Source organism: Hylaeus volcanicus, chromosome 8, assembly GCF_026283585.1.
Source record: "Hylaeus volcanicus isolate JK05 chromosome 8, UHH_iyHylVolc1.0_haploid, whole genome shotgun sequence".
Lineage (NCBI taxonomy): Eukaryota > Metazoa > Arthropoda > Insecta > Hymenoptera > Colletidae > Hylaeus > Hylaeus volcanicus.
The window spans coordinates 15,266,347-15,282,405 of record NC_071983.1 but is presented as its reverse complement, the minus strand read 5'-3'; the positions used below and the strand labels follow the sequence as shown (position 1 = coordinate 15,282,405).

General features: G+C 35.3%; 1 protein-coding gene across 1 annotated transcript in view; it reads left to right on the top strand.

The window, feature by feature from the left end:
• Positions 1–8,531: 8,531 nt before the first annotated feature.
• Positions 8,532–16,059, top strand: part of LOC128881002 (adenylate kinase 8) — a 38,457-nt gene continuing 30,929 nt past the window's right edge. The window contains exons 1-10 of the mRNA XM_054131637.1: positions 8,532–8,543; positions 8,614–8,740; positions 10,401–10,477; positions 10,542–10,638; positions 10,724–10,816; positions 11,142–11,284; positions 13,204–13,393; positions 14,601–14,725; positions 15,605–15,714; positions 15,811–15,982. Coding sequence (XP_053987612.1) covers positions 8,632–8,740; positions 10,401–10,477; positions 10,542–10,638; positions 10,724–10,816; positions 11,142–11,284; positions 13,204–13,393; positions 14,601–14,725; positions 15,605–15,714; positions 15,811–15,982 — 1,116 coding nt within the window. The 5' untranslated portion in view covers positions 8,532–8,543; positions 8,614–8,631. The remainder of the gene's footprint in view (positions 8,544–8,613; positions 8,741–10,400; positions 10,478–10,541; positions 10,639–10,723; positions 10,817–11,141; positions 11,285–13,203; positions 13,394–14,600; positions 14,726–15,604; positions 15,715–15,810; positions 15,983–16,059) is intronic.

Here is a 16,059-nt window from a genome sequence, read left to right as displayed (position 1 = left end):
AATGTCATAAATGTTCAAAATTTCTAGAAATTGTAGTAAAATATAGGTAAAGTGCACGAATTGACAAAATTTATCAGATGTTAATAAGCATAAGAATAATTGTGTAAATTTACAATAGTATACATTTTATACCTGCCTAGTAATGGTATCTAAATATTGACAAAATCTTTAAGTTTTTATCTGTTACGGTTCTAACATATTTGTAACAAATTATAAAAATTTGTATCGTCATAAATGTTCAAAGTTTCTAGAAAGTATAATAAAAGAGCATGAATTTACAAAATTTATCAGTTTATAATAAATTTAGCAAAGAATTATATAAACTAACAAAAGTGTACATTTTATATCTGTCTGACAGAGGTGTCCAACTGTTGAGAGAATGAGAATGTTTAAGATTGTACCTTTTATGTTTCATAGTACACATTTGTAGAAATTAAATTTTACTTCAACCCTGTATGTAGCACCAAAAGCTTGGGGTAGAATGATATTCCTTGCGATGACAGATAAACTGAAAGATGATACACCATCATTAAGTACTCTCATTCAAGTAAATAATAATACGCACAGTAATCAATTAGAAAGCTCTTATTTCAAGCTTCTAATTAAATACTTTTATTTAAATTGATAAAATGGAAACAATTTTTTGAAGGACATTATTGTATATTCTTATTTGGAATTTTTGTTAGGACATTAGCAACATTTTGTGCAGGATCAACATTGGTATTTTTCATCAAAGAATCGCAAAAGTGGCTTTAACACAGTTAGTGGTTTCTGTATTTGATAACGTTCCATTTTTGTGTAATAAAGAAAATATACGAAACAACTGAAGTTCTTAGATGACTTCAACAATGTGCATTGATGTGCATTTTATAATCTTATATTTGAAAACATTGAACGTATGAGCATCAAGTTCATTTTATGGAACCTTAGGTACAAAAAGCATTACAAAGTCTGAAAGTCTGAGATTTGGTGTGATAGGTATATAATAATGTGTATTATTTACAAAATAAATATCTTAGTTCTTGACATATGTTTATTTGTTATTTTTACTGATCATATTCTGCGACCTGATTTATCGACTCCATGTAAAAATGAATAGTTAAGAACCCTAACCCTGACAAACATATTTTACCGATGCTTTAATTTAATAATCTTGTCCGTACCGTTTACAATGAATAAATGTAATAACATTAGTAGTATTGTTCCAAAATTAGGATATTCATACTACATAAATTAGTCGATCACGTCATAACCTAAACCATTGAATCTTTAATCTAACGTAATTAATGTAATTCAGAATTAATATCCTGTGAGAAAGTGATCTGTATTATAATAGATACATAATTTAGGTTAAGAAAGAGCTAATAAAGTTGTTCTAATAAGTGATGCATCGGTTTTGTGTGTAGCTACATGAAAGAATAAGTGATTGAAAATCGATTATAAACATTTATCGAAGTTAGTAAGGTTACTAAACGTAAACAAATTTCTCCCTTGCTGTTACACACATCAAAGAAAGAGAAGAATTTCGGGAATTTCGTACAGACAAGGGTAATAATAATATATATCTACATATATCATACATATCGATATTTTCACTTTCCAATTTCAATTTCCGTTCAAAAAGACCGCGCACGATATTGAAAAGTGACAACCAATCACGTTTAACGTATCTTTGGAACTTTTAAATACTGAAATTTCATTGGCCGAGTACTCAGAACCCAATGCGCAGAAGAACGACGCCGAGAACGAGGCATCCTTCGTTCGGCGGCAATTGGAGAGAGCAGATGTGTCGTGTCGAACGGTGATCCGGCAATTAATAGGTAAGCATAATTCATTTCAATTAACATCTAATCGTTGCTATTTGTACCTTGCGTTATTGCTTATCATCCCTTTAATATACCATGTATACCATTGCTTGTTAATTGAATCGGTTTTTTGAGAAAATTAGATCGATTTTGTACTTTCGTCATTTTTGTTCTCCATGAGGTACCAATTGATATTCGTTCGAATATCAATTCGTACTGGGGGAGTACGTCTTCCAGAGTAATATTGTCGTTTCTGTTTTCGTTTTTCTAATTAATTTGTTGCTTAGATACACTAAAAATATATATTTATCGTAACTTGGCTTCTAATTCGAATTCTTGAATGTTCCAGGATCTGCCACGAGTCTGCGTGATGTTCGCCAACCGCCATTTCACGTTCAAATGGCTACTTTACGTTGAACATTTCGAGCGAAATTTGTGGACATCAGAACGCCAGAAAAATTGTGCAGCTTACCGGGGAAAGCAGAATAATAGGTAATACTGTCTTTAATTAATGTCATCAATAGATTACATTGATTATCAATTATAAATTTACAGTTCTTGATTCATTTTTTGACAAATAATGATTTTAATCGTTTTGACCATCTTGACCATAAAGAAATAATATTTATGTATTAATTACAATTGCAATTCAAATAACGTAAATTCAAACTTTATTAGCTCATTATGAATATAGAATAAAATTGTACAAATTTGCAGAATTATACAATTTATATCTCCTTAACAAAAGCATCTAAATATTGAAAAAATGGTTAAGATTTCATCTTTTATGTTTCTAACATATTTATAATGACTTATAAATATGTGTATCATGAAACATAAAAGGTAAAATCTTAAACATTCTTTCAATAATTAAATTCTTTTGTTAGACACAAATTGTATAATTTTGCAAAGTTACAATTTTTTCTTACATTTATTATAAATTGATAAATTTTATGAGTCGAAGCACTTTTACTATGGTACGCTAAATTTTCTAGAAATTGTGAACTTGTACGATGATATACATACATTTTCATAATTTCTTACAAATTTAACGAAACAGAGAAAAGATACCTAGGTATCTAAATGCTGAAAAAATATTTAAATTTGCATTATCTCTGTTTCGTTAAATTAGTAAGAGATTATGAAAATGTATATCATCATAGAAGTTTACAGTTTCTAGATAATGTAGCGTATCATAGTAAAAGTGCTTCGACTCATAAAATTTATCAATTTATAATGAATGTAAGAAAAAACTGTAAATTTGCAAAATTATACAATTTTTCTTACATTCGTTATAAACTGACAAATTTTATGAGTCGAAGCACTTTTACTATGGTACGCTATATTTTCTAGAAACTGTGAACATTTATGACACGTATGCACATTTTTAAAATTCATAACAAATATGTTAGAAACATATCAGATAAAAACTTAAATATTCTTTCAACATTTACATACCTTTGTTGTACACATATAAAACGTAAGAATTTGCAAATTTAGACAGTTTCTTCTTACATTCATTATAAACTAATAAATTTTGTGAGTTTATGCACATTTACTTCATTACACTACACTTTTTAGAAACTTGAAATATTTATGAAGCTACACATTTTTATAATCCACTTTAAATATGTTAGAAACATGACAGATCAAAGTTAAACATTTTTTTAACATTCGCGTATCTTTTTTGTACAAACGTAAAATGTATGATTTTGCAATTTTAATGTTTTAATATTGTAACTACTGCAATTTTTGAAACATGTTATTAATTCATGTAATTTTTCTTGCAGATTTTCTATATCATTGAAACAAAAGAACTTTGACGCAGAAGTTCGTCGCAGATAAAACAGAGCTACTGCGATTTTGACGTGCTCCGATGATCAGCGACAGCAGAGCTACTCCGATGATTAGCGACAGCAGAGCTACTCCGATGATCAGCGACAGCAGAGCTACTACATAGCCCTGTATCAAGACAACGGTTGGTGAGTCGAATGCATTTCTGTTCCTCTGGTCCCCAATCATGTCGTAGGACGAAAGGTCCGAATCGGCACGGGTGACTAGTTGTATACGTGGTCTTTGGCGAGTATAGTGACCATGGGTATGCATTGCAGAGCATACTCATGAGTAGTAACATCACCTGCTTTATTTCTTAGTGCAGGATAGGGTCTTCTTGTACTTGGCGTTTTCTATTAATAAAACGATAAAATGATATTCCATTTTGCAATCAATATTTTTTGATACAAATACTTATTGCTGAGAGTATATACATATAGATATTTATAAAATCATGATGTATAAAAATATAGTAGATTTTTTCTATACATTTCAAGTTATGACTTCAAATATAATTTTCAAAAATACAATAATATATATATTATATATAATATAATTAAATATATAAATGTATTAAATATACTTATATTTTCGTTCTTCTAAGTATACTTAGAAGTATATATACATTTATTCCGTTGAAGTTTTTATGTATGTACAAGAAGGAGGCTCCGCGATCGGTCGATTTCTGAGTCAAAGTAAACACATTTTAAGCACTTTTGTATGTTCCTTAAAAAATATACTTTGACAAATGGAATCACCTGAAAGTAGATCAATATTTATCTTAATATTCAATTCAATTCAATAATATTCTTTATACTCAATTTTGATTACAGTCGTTTTTCTTGATAATTCAATTTTGACTAGTCATTTTTCTTAATAATTCAATTTTAATTAGAGTCATTTTTCTTGATAATTCAATTTCCAAATTTTTATATATTAAAAGTCGAGTCACTTTTACTATAAAATTAAATGACAAAGAAGGAACGAATGTTAGCCCGCTTAGATTTACTAATTATTCTTTTTATCGAGGATTTTCAGGTTTAACCCTTCCGTGTTCGTTGTCCGAACTCATTCACGTGCCCAGGTGCTACTTGGATGAGCGAAGGCAACGGGCACGATGACTTAGTCTGTAATATTAATCCATTTTTATATGAGCGACTGACTTTGTGCAAACGTATCGTGCACCGACGTAATTTCCGCATGTGTGTGTGCGTGGTTAGGCTGTGGATTTGCGTCGGTTAAACAATGTATTATTATTTATAATCTATAAACGAAGTGGTCTTTTTTATACCACTCTTCTATTACTATTCTTTACAATAATATCAAACTTTGATTTATCTTTTATTCATAAATTATCTGATGACTTTTTACATTACTACATGCATATCCTTTTGCATATGCAAAGTTAGCTTCTTAATATTATATAATAAAAGAAAGTATACATTCTCTATACAGAATGAAAATAATAAATTGGTGATGAAATTATAGAGAACTCTCAATGATAGCATCACCTTAAAGTATCGCATATAAATATTTATATATAATATTTAGATGTACGCAATGTTCGTTAGCCTTTGTCAGTCGATTTCAGGAACTGGTACGTATCTTTAGAGTGTGAATGTTGTGCATGGTATCCTCGGGTGTCGGAGGTGTCCCGGGACATCTCCCTAGTTTAGGTAGCGCCCGAGAGCCTTGATTGAGGATCGTTGAGCGAGTGTGTTGGTGTGATTGTTTTGCCATTTTTAAATATAGGGCTAGGTAGGTAGGTAACTTAACTTGTGGTGTGTATGTTAAATCCCAGTAGGTAGGGTCCAGGGCAGATCTCGTCACTTTAGTTGGGTAGGTCGCGCGCGTACGTGATGGGTCTGCACCTGTAGGTGGATTTGAGGAGTCGTTGCGATCACGATGCAAACGGAGCTTCTGTCCGTTTGTTTCGGAATCTGCTCTCGATTCTTCAGGTCTCGACTCTTTGAGTCGTTGCTTCGCGGTCGCGGTCGTGATCAGTAGGGTTCTTCGAAACGCTCGTTCCCTCGAGGTTCTAGACGTGTGGTTCATCGGGTTGAACGTCCACGTATTGCACTGAACCTCGACCCTAGCTATAAGTTTCAGATGGGACAATGCGTCCGAAGAAAGAAGAGAGGCCCTGACAAATTGTCACAAGAAAGGGCTGCAACGGATGGCTCTCCATCTTCGAAATCGAAGATGGGAAGTCATTATTACTATGTTGTCACTGTACTCGCCTGTAGTTGTAGTAATTTAAGTTTATTTTGATGGGTCATGTACCCCAACGTGGGATATCATTGTGTGGCAATTCGCGTTTGGTTTTAGTGCTGCGACATGAAACTATAAATCGCGTTCGTTTGTGAGGATTGTTTTTATTAGAATTTTTCGCGTTTTATTTCAGAGTAGTGTCGCGTAATACAGATCAACCGCGAGTGCTATTAGAGTTGCGTTTATGTAAATGAATATCGATCGCGTCCGATTTGTTATGCTTAAGAGTCTTGCTTTTGAATAGAATCTTTCGCGTTTTATTTCAGGGTAGTGTCGCGTAAAACAGATCAACCGCGAGTGCTATTAGAGTTGCGTATAATGAATATCGCGTCCGTTTGGAAGTAGTATTTAGAGCCAATTTAGCTTTTGATTACAATCTTTCGCGTTTTCTTCCAGGGTAGAGTTGCGCAGAAAAACTAGCCGCGAGTGGCATTAGTGTTGCGTATAAATAAATCGCGACCGATTTCTTGTAAATTCACGCGTTTTTAATTAGTATTTCGTTATATGAAAAGCCCGAAATTTGACACCATCATCACTTGAGGAATCATCAAGCAGCCAAAGTGGCTGCCACTGTGATTCTCCGCAGCCTGAGATGGTTGCGATGGATTTTTAATCAGGGATTCGTATTACTTGGTGCACGCGATTTGTTCTTTTTATACTTAATAGATTAGTGTTTCGAATAATGACGGACCTCGCGATTGCTTTTGATTAGTACTTTTCGCGTTTTCTTTCAGGGTAGTGTTGCGAATAATAATGAATCGCGTTTGCTGTTAGTGTTGCGACTGATAAATCGCGTCCGATTTGAAATAATTTGCATATTTTCAAGTAGTATTTTTCGCGTTTCCTTTCAGGGTAGTGTTGCGAATAATAATGAATCGCGTTTGCTATTAGTGTTGCGTCTGATTCATCGCGTCCGTTTTGAAGTAACTTTGTATTTTTAGTTAGGGCAAGAACAAAAAAAGGAAGACCTTCTACGGATTTTTTTATATTTTTGAAGAATAGAGAATAATATACGTTTCTTCTGTTGCAGGTGACTGGACCAAATTGCAAATGGACTATGTGACAATAAACACACTGCTATAAAGTTTATACAGGGTGTTCAAAAAAAAGCATTCAATATTTATATGGTGTATAGGGCACACTGTACTGAGTAAAAAAGCTTTAGTAAACATAGGTCCAGAGGTCAACCGTTTCTGAGATATAAACATTTTTGTTTGCTAGTATCATGAGAGAGCACTTAAACACGGTGTTCGGTCAAAGGTGGATTAGACATGGTGGACCAGTAATTGTAATGCTCAGTAATGCTTTTTTTTGAACACCTTGTATATTGTATGTTTCAGAAATCATCGTAGGGTTAAGTTTTGGTGCCAATATTTTTTTTTAATTTGGGGTACTACACCCCCGGCCGGGGCGGGCCACACAACACACACACACACACACACACACACACACAACATTTAGATTAAGGATAAAGGTGGCTAGGATGTGGTTTTTGTCTTGGCCACCCAATTTTTTTGGGTCTCTATATGCAGTAATCTTCACGTGGTGAGACCTGGGCCCTCTATATTATTTAAGTATGTAATTGCTAACTGTACATCTCTAGTAAGGCCAGATGGCATTATCAATTCCATACTAATTAATATGAGCTAATGGCTGCAATCTTTCTCGTTTGCTTTGATTAGTATTTTTCGCGTTTCCTTTCAGAGTAGTGTTGCGAATGAAATATCAACCGCGATTGCTCTTAGTGTTGCGTATAAATGAATATTGATCGCGACCGATTATAAGTAATGTTTAGAGTCGAATTAGCTTTTGATTAAAATTCTTCGCGCTCTCTTTCACAGTAGTGTTGCGTATAAATACCAACCGCGAGTGCCATTAGTGTTGCGTATAAATGAATATTGATCGCGACCGATTAGAAGTAAATTCTCGTGTTTTGAATTAGTATTTCGTCACATAAAGTGCCCAAAATTTGACATTGATACACCAATTCCAGAATCACGGCAGCTCGGCAGCAGATCTTCCCTGGCACCGGGAATTGCATAAAAATATGAGAGCTTACAGAGCAAAGCAACTTGTATCTCAATTCAAAGTAACAAATACTTGCTAGTTACCATAGCAGTTACCGGCCGGTGAGCATTGGGGACAAAAAGTCGATTAATCGGCTACCGGTCGGTGAGCGTTGGAGACAGAAAGTCGATTAATCGGCTACCGGTCGGTAAAGTGTTAAGAAAAACTCGAGTTGCTGATAGATACCAGAAAAAAAGGCTTCGAATGCAAAGGGTTAATATGACAAGGCAAATAGAAACAAACAAGTTGATATCTAAGCTAAAGAGATATTTTTCGCATTAATTAAATGTCACGCATCAGACGTAACATTTGAATAATATTATAGGTACCATGCCATCGAACAATTGAATGAAATATTGTACGTACAAATAAACGTGGCGCATTCTAAAATAATACGAAATGTAGTAAGATGGAAAGATTTTTCGATACCGTCGAGATATAATATATAACATAATATAATACCGAGATAGGAAAATGGAATTGCAAGAAACGGAAAAGAGAATGCGTTCTGTGAATGCACGATTCGTAGCATACTTGGAGAAACATCGAATATACCAACTATTCCACGTAAATAACCTTCATGTACCACGAACATCTTCGCGATTACTCCATAAATTTCTAGGACATTGCCTATTAGGACATTGCCGTTCAGTTGATGATACAAAAACCGGACGATCATCTTGTATTTATGAAGCAGTACGTCCATCTCGCGATGAAAAGGATGGATGTTCCCAGGATTATTCTTATCGCACCTCCAACGTTTGGTAAAGAAAAGATCTTTTTTAACCCTTTGCGCTTGAGGCATTTTTTTATAGAATCATGTCCAGTTCATTTTTATAATTTTCTGTAAAACCAAAAGCTCTACTTCGAAGAAAAACATCTACGAACATTCGTGACTTGATGTATTATTATTTCAATTAATAATTAGCTGTATTCTGAAATAAGTAAAATTGATATTGTACGTTCAAAAAATCACTTTTAAATTATATATGTCGCCTTAGAGGGGCCACACGAGCGCAAAGGGTTAACACGAAAGTGTTTTATAGATCGGGGGGGTATTGGTGAAAAGTGTGACGCAAAAGTGTGACGAAAAAGCATTACGCTGTGAGTCACGTCAATTATTCTTACGACCCTTACCGCCTCGCCTTACATCACACTTTTTGTCACGGTTGATGCCTCGAGTTCCCCAACGAAAATGTTATTGTTGTTGGAAAGGTTAGGTTGTCGTTTAACGTTGAAAAGGTCCGGGTTAGGTTGTCGTTTAACGTCTAAGTGTGTCGATTCTTCGCGAGGAAAAAATTATACCTCCGAGTACTCTGTACTTTGACGCGATACATGCTTGCTTAGTCCATTTTCATTCGACTTCGAATCGATTCGCTGTCTAAAACTACAGTGGGCATAGGAAGTATTCGTATACCGATCAATTTCCAAAAAACCTATGTAAAATTGTAATTTATTAACTTATTTTTTATAAACAATGACATTCTACATATTCTCGGAAATCTCTAGAATAGATAGAGTACAAAAAAATAGCTATTTATGTAAGTTACGAAATTAACAAAACAAAAAAACAATTAATCAATAGAAATATTGAAGCAATAAGTATTCGCACAACTGTTTAACTGTTAAAACTTCATTAAAAAGAATGAAATTTACATTAATTTACAAGTATATAATACTTCCTCCGTGGGATTTCCTTTTGATTTTATAATTATTGCAAATTTTCAAAGCGTTAAATTAACTAAATTATTAGTTATTCCAAGTGGGATCTTCATCAATTCCCCTATTAAAGCCTTTTTTTTTTAAGTACTTTCGCGGAAACTCAATGTTTTCTAATTCGTACGGAGCAATAAACTAATGCGTTTACGTTACAAACTCTACTGTAAATTGTTCGTCATAAGAATCGTATAAATACTTATTGCTTCTACATTTCTACCAATTTTTCGTATATTCTTCTTAATTTCGCAAATTCTATAAAGTAGCGATTGTTGTTTGGATATACTATATCTATCTTAGAGATTTCCGAGAATATGTAAAATATCATTGATTATAAAAAAAGAAGTGAAGAAACTACAATTTCACGCAAAAGTTTTTTGGGAAATTCGGTGTACGAATACATTCTACACCCACTGTAAAAAAATCTCATACCTGACTTGAACCATTTCACCAATGAATCTCCTCTTTGCGCACCAGTACAGCGCTGCACACAACTTAAACACGAAAGTGTTTCGACGGTGGAAACGATTAAGCTTTTACAGCATCAACCTCCAGATCTGCCGAAACATCTTCGTGTTTAAGCTGTGTGCACCGATGTACTGGTGTGCAGAGAGTTTAGTTTCATTTTGAATGTATCCGCGTAAAATGATGGAATCGAAAAAAAAAAAACATGAATACACCGCACGTATATGTATTTCGTACAAACAGATAGAGTGGCTCTGTCGAGAGTTCTTCAGGAGGAGTTGGGTATTCGTCCTTTGGCTTTAAAAGATCTCGAAAAAGACGTAAGCGAAACGCGTATCGAAGTGTTCCTTCATTTTCTCGAAAAGCAAGTTTTTGTTTCGTTAGAAAGTCTGCCACTGCGTGGAATCGGAAGATGTTGCGTTGGCTATGAGAAGAATTCTCGAAAACGGAATGCTACACGAATGCGGGTGGCTGCTCATTGGTAACGTTTAAAAACGATGTCATCTCTTCTCTTATCGTCTTGTCTATCGTTTACGGATTTCTTTTCTTTCTACAAATTTTTACAGATTTACCGCGCTCGAGGAAGGAGGCACGAGTGTTTCAACGTTACGGAATTCTACCGACTCACGCGATACAGTTGATAACATCAAACGATACCGGTAAAAGCTCGATAACAAACCCATTCTCGCAGTTATTTGTGAATTGGATTATTCATATTGGGTATTCGAAAAAGTTCGTGGCGTTTCTCAACCATTCGCATAGATTTCATCGCATTGTTCTGTGGTTGGTTGACCACAGCGTGATGCATATGTGGCATCGAAATTTTGATAGAGCATTTTGTCCGTAAACACCACAAATTTGTTCACAAGCCTGCGTAGCATCCTCGCCTCGATCGAGCGACAAAACGCCACGAACTTTTTCGAATACCCGTTATTATTTTAATATATATACGTATTATCCACCCGATTCGATCTCTTCTTGCAGACAACTGGGAATGGGAACACGGTTGCAAGGACGCTTGTTGCAGTAAAGCTTGTAATTCGATTAATTTGCCGAAAAAATTGGAAGACGCTCGTTATTCGAGAAAATTGCGGGAACTGCGGGAAGCGTACGCGAATTGTTTAATAGTCAGTAAGATTGTCCATAAGAACTTTCCCAACAAACGACACTCGGGGTCCTAGTATCCTAGCATTTGAGGTTCGTTTTGCTGGCGACGTTGAAACATGAAAAAGAAAAAAAATGAAAACCGTTTTATTTCCTTTTCGACAATCAATTGTAATCGTAATTTCGTGCGATCAATTGTAGGTATTATTTGAAAATGTTCTTGTTTCGTTATATTTGCGTTGGGTTGCGTTGAATGCTCAACACCAGTTACACGAGTCTCGCATACAGGGTGTCCCGCCTCAATCAATACGAAGGGTCTCGCTTGGGATTGTAGGCCCAGAATATTGGGATTCTTCCCATTTTTCTTCCTTGGGCAGCTTCGTGAAGTTGGCACCCACAAATGCAAATTTTGATAAAAATCAAGTTGCATTCGTTTGTCCACGATTTGTCCACGTTTGTCCAACCACAATTTTCATTTGTCCACCCTTCAGAAAAAAGTTACACCACAAATAAGCCATTTGAAGTCAACACACCTATATAGACCTTTTTTTAGGGTTTTCTTAAAAAATGTGTCTCTCTACATTTTGACCACTAATGTTTTTCGTTTGTCCAACAAGTATTTTCGTTTGTCCACCCCCTCAGAAAAAAGATACACTTCAATTAAGAAGAAGTTGCAGCAATACGCTCTAACTGTCTGCGCAGAACCACTAACGTTATTTGTTATTTGTTTGTTTTTTAAATTAATATTATTGACATGTTACATAATAACGGGGAAAGAGGAATGATTAAAATATGAATAAAATGTTGCAATAGCCATTGCGCAAACAATTTCTACATTTTAACTGTTAATTTGCTTCCAACGGTATGTAACACATGCATATTCACCTTAATAATTATTAAATTGGTGAACATGATACGTAAGTGTAAGTAGCGATACTACATTTTCCTAATCTATGCATAACCTTTTCCTAAGGGTTACACAAACGAAAACTTTAATTGAAAAAACAAATAACGTTAGTGGTTCTGCGCAGACATAAATAATTAGCTACAAAATTGACAAAACGAGGACAAATGACTCGCAACCGAGCTTATCGCTGCAACTTCTCCTTAATTGAACGGGATTATCTTTTTTCTGAGGGGTGGACAAACGAAAATATCGATTGGACAAACGAAAATACTTGTTGGACAACCGAAAAACATTAGTGGACAAAATGTGGAGAGAAACATTTTTTAAGAAAACCTTAAAAAAGGTTTATATAGGTGTGTTGACTTCAAATGGCTTGTTTGTGGTGTAACTTTTTTCTGAAGGGTGGACAAACGAAAATTGTGGTTGGACAAACGTGGACAAATCGTGGACAAACGAATGTAACAAATTTGATTTTTATCAAAATTTGCATTTCGGGTTGCTAACTTCACTAAACTTCCTTGGGTCTAGAATCCCAAACGAGACCCTCGGTATCAATTTCAAGAACCGCATGGTGCTTACTTCATTAATGGGACCGCCCGGGGCCGAACAGAGTTTTTTCCTTGAAAATTAGCAAACTTTGAAGCCGTAGAGCTCGGAAACTAATAAAAATCGGGGAAATACATTAAAGCTTAATGAATTCGTCTTGAAAAGTACTATTGCATGGTATAAAAAAAAATATATAGTTCCATTTGGAAAAGGGAACTTGACCATCATATCTCGTTAAATAACAAAGTTAATAAAAATTCCTTCTCGCTGAAACATGAGGCTGGGACACCCTGTAGGATAGTGGAGTATTCGCGCGTCATTCTCAAGAATAACGAGTGAAACGAGAACACGAAACGTAGGGTGCGGGATTGGTCGCGTAGGTAAAGCGGTCGACTGTGGATCCGAGGATCGTGGATTCGAATCTCCGTTCCTTATTTTTCGTTTAGACTCCTACGAGAGTAACACGGTGTAAATACGGTTTGTTCGAAGGAGGTCGAAGTTGGAATCCGAACCGTTGACGAACTTGGAAGAGACATCGCGAAATTAGCGAAAACAAGGAAACATTCCAGAGCACCGATGGCGTCGCCGTCGGTATTTCGCATCGCGCTTATTGGGTCCAGAGGATCCGGTTGTAACGCTTTAGCGAAATCCTTGGCCGAGAGATTCAACCTTGATCACAGTAACGATATATTTACGTTTCGATTGACTTATTACTAGACTGCGGATCTTTATGCATTTATAGGACATTTTAATGTGCAAGAAACTATTAGGTTGTCCCGAAAGTTTCTTTCGCGAGTTCCACTCAATTATTTTATGTGGTCGTGTTTATATAAAGAGACAATCTAATTTCATAGATATTCATGTTGTAACGGTAATGGAGCAAAATGAATCGTGAACAATTCAGTAATGTAACATAAAACATAAACTATTGTGCATGTATTACTTATTAATAAAGCGAAAGAAACTTTTCGGACAACCTAATACAAAATGCAAACAATATGCAAGAATATAAAAAAAAATTGATGTTCATGTTATAATATTTGCAGAATAAAATAAATTCTTATTTAGGTTCAATTTTTGAAGGAACATTCGCCAAGATTTTATTTTGGATAAAGATTCGCAGTCTACTTATCACAGTACAAGTATACTTGCTGGTAGGGATCTTGTGAGGTCGTGAAATCGGTCGGAAATCGATCTTTACAACTTAACTTGACCGCAATTAGTAATCCGACACCTTTTTAGACAAGGATAGAGCTAGACTTTTCTTTCAGGATGATATCAGAATTAAGAGGTTCGTATTTCGATAACTTTATTCTTCTTATGTATGCTCACACATAATTCTGTAATGGATAAATCAATTATCATAAAACTATTTTGTTCTGTACGGGTATGGTCAGGAAATGATAAGGAGATTGAGGGGGGAGAGTGATAGAGTAACTCAGGAATCGGTGAATAGGGATAGGGAAAAACAGGAACAAGTGCAATTTAATTAAATAAGGGAAACTAAATACAATAGTACAGGGTGTTCCAAAACTCTCGTGGGAGCCGGAAATGGTGGGTAGTTGAGACGATTCTGAACAACAATTCTCTTTGGAAAAATGTCGGTGGGGGCTTCATTTTTGAGTTATTAACGAAAAACACCGACCAATCACAGGCTGATTGCGCCAGATCGTTGCGTAGCCAGCTGATCGCGCGCTAATCGGGCCCTGTGATTGCTAGGTGTTTCTGGTTAATAATTCAAAAACGAAGCTCCCACCGACATTTTTGCAAAGGAAATTGTTGTTCAGAATCGTCTCAGCTACCTCCCATTTCCTACGCGAGTTTTGGGACACCGTGTAGATACGAGACAAGGTTAGCTACCTGAGAGAACAAACCGTTGATTGCAGTCGATTACGATTACGTCGCGGAACAGGCACGTTTACAGCAAAATCCTTTGGGAGAGAAGCTTCGAGCGTTCGAGTACAGATGGGGAGGAAGACCTAAGCCTGAGATCAGGATAGAAATTGTTCAAGTACGAGTAACAAATTAACGAATAGATTGGGTTGGCGTGAGATCATCGACGATCGTTTCGCCGACAATGTACGAATTAGAAAACATCAAATTCAGTAAAGTACTTTTAAAAAAGGCTTTAATAGAGGAATGGAAGAAGATCTCACTTCGAATAACTAATAATTTAGTTAATTTAATGCTAAGAAGAGTTACAATAATTATAAAATCAAAAGGAAATCCCACGGAGGAAGTATTATATACTTACAGTCAGTGTAATAAGTATTCGTACAGGAACCATTTATTTCAAATTGGTTGCTGTACGAATACTTCTTACACTGACTGTATAAATTAATGTAAATTTCTTCTTTTTTTTTTAATGAAGTTTTAAAAATTCAATAGTTGTGCCAATACTTATTGCTTCAATATTTCTATCGATTAATTGTTTTTTTCTTGTTAATCTCGCAACTTACGTAAATAATAGCTATTTTTTTTTTACTCTATATATTCTAGAGATTTTCGAGAATATGTATAATGTCATTGTTTATCAAAAATAAGTTAATAAATTACAATTTTACATAGTTTTTTTGGAAATTTGATCGGTGTACGAATACTGTCTACACCCACTGTAGTTGCTCTGAGGGATGTATATTGCTTTCAGGTGGGTCCCTCAGCATGCGTATAATTTTGAGACGTATCCTTTTAAAGTTTGTAAATGGTTTTCCCGCTGAAAGCAACATAGACGAAAGTCAGTGTCGGTGAAATCAGTGTCGATGTAAACATTGCCGGGGAATTGAATGTATCGGCGAAACGATTCTCGGTGAACTCACACCAATCCGAATATATTCATCCTTTTGGCCGCTCGCGAAATGATAACGTTCTACAATAATGTTTTTACTTCCAGAAACACATATTAGGTTACGAATGCTCGAGGAACGGTTGGGTGTTGACTGGTTATCCAAAGTCGGTAGACGACTTTAAACTGTTGGACCTGAGTGCCGCTCCTCCGAATAGGTGACGAAATAACGCTACAATATTTTTCCATCCGTTCGCTCAGGCTCGCGCAAACATGATGTTCGTTCGATGTACTCGATGTACTCGATGTTTCAGAGTGATTTTTCTCGAGGTAAACGGCGATGTCTGCAGAGAAAGGTTGCTCAATCGCCGGTACAACATCGTCACTGGTAGCGAGCACACCTTGTCTACAAAAAATTACCTCGACACGGATAACTGCAAATTAGCTGTACATCCGAATGATTACAGACTAATCGTCGAACGAGACGTAAGGATACGTACTATCCTACATATCAACCAATTTAAAATAAATGGTTCCTGTACGAATACTTATTACACTAACTG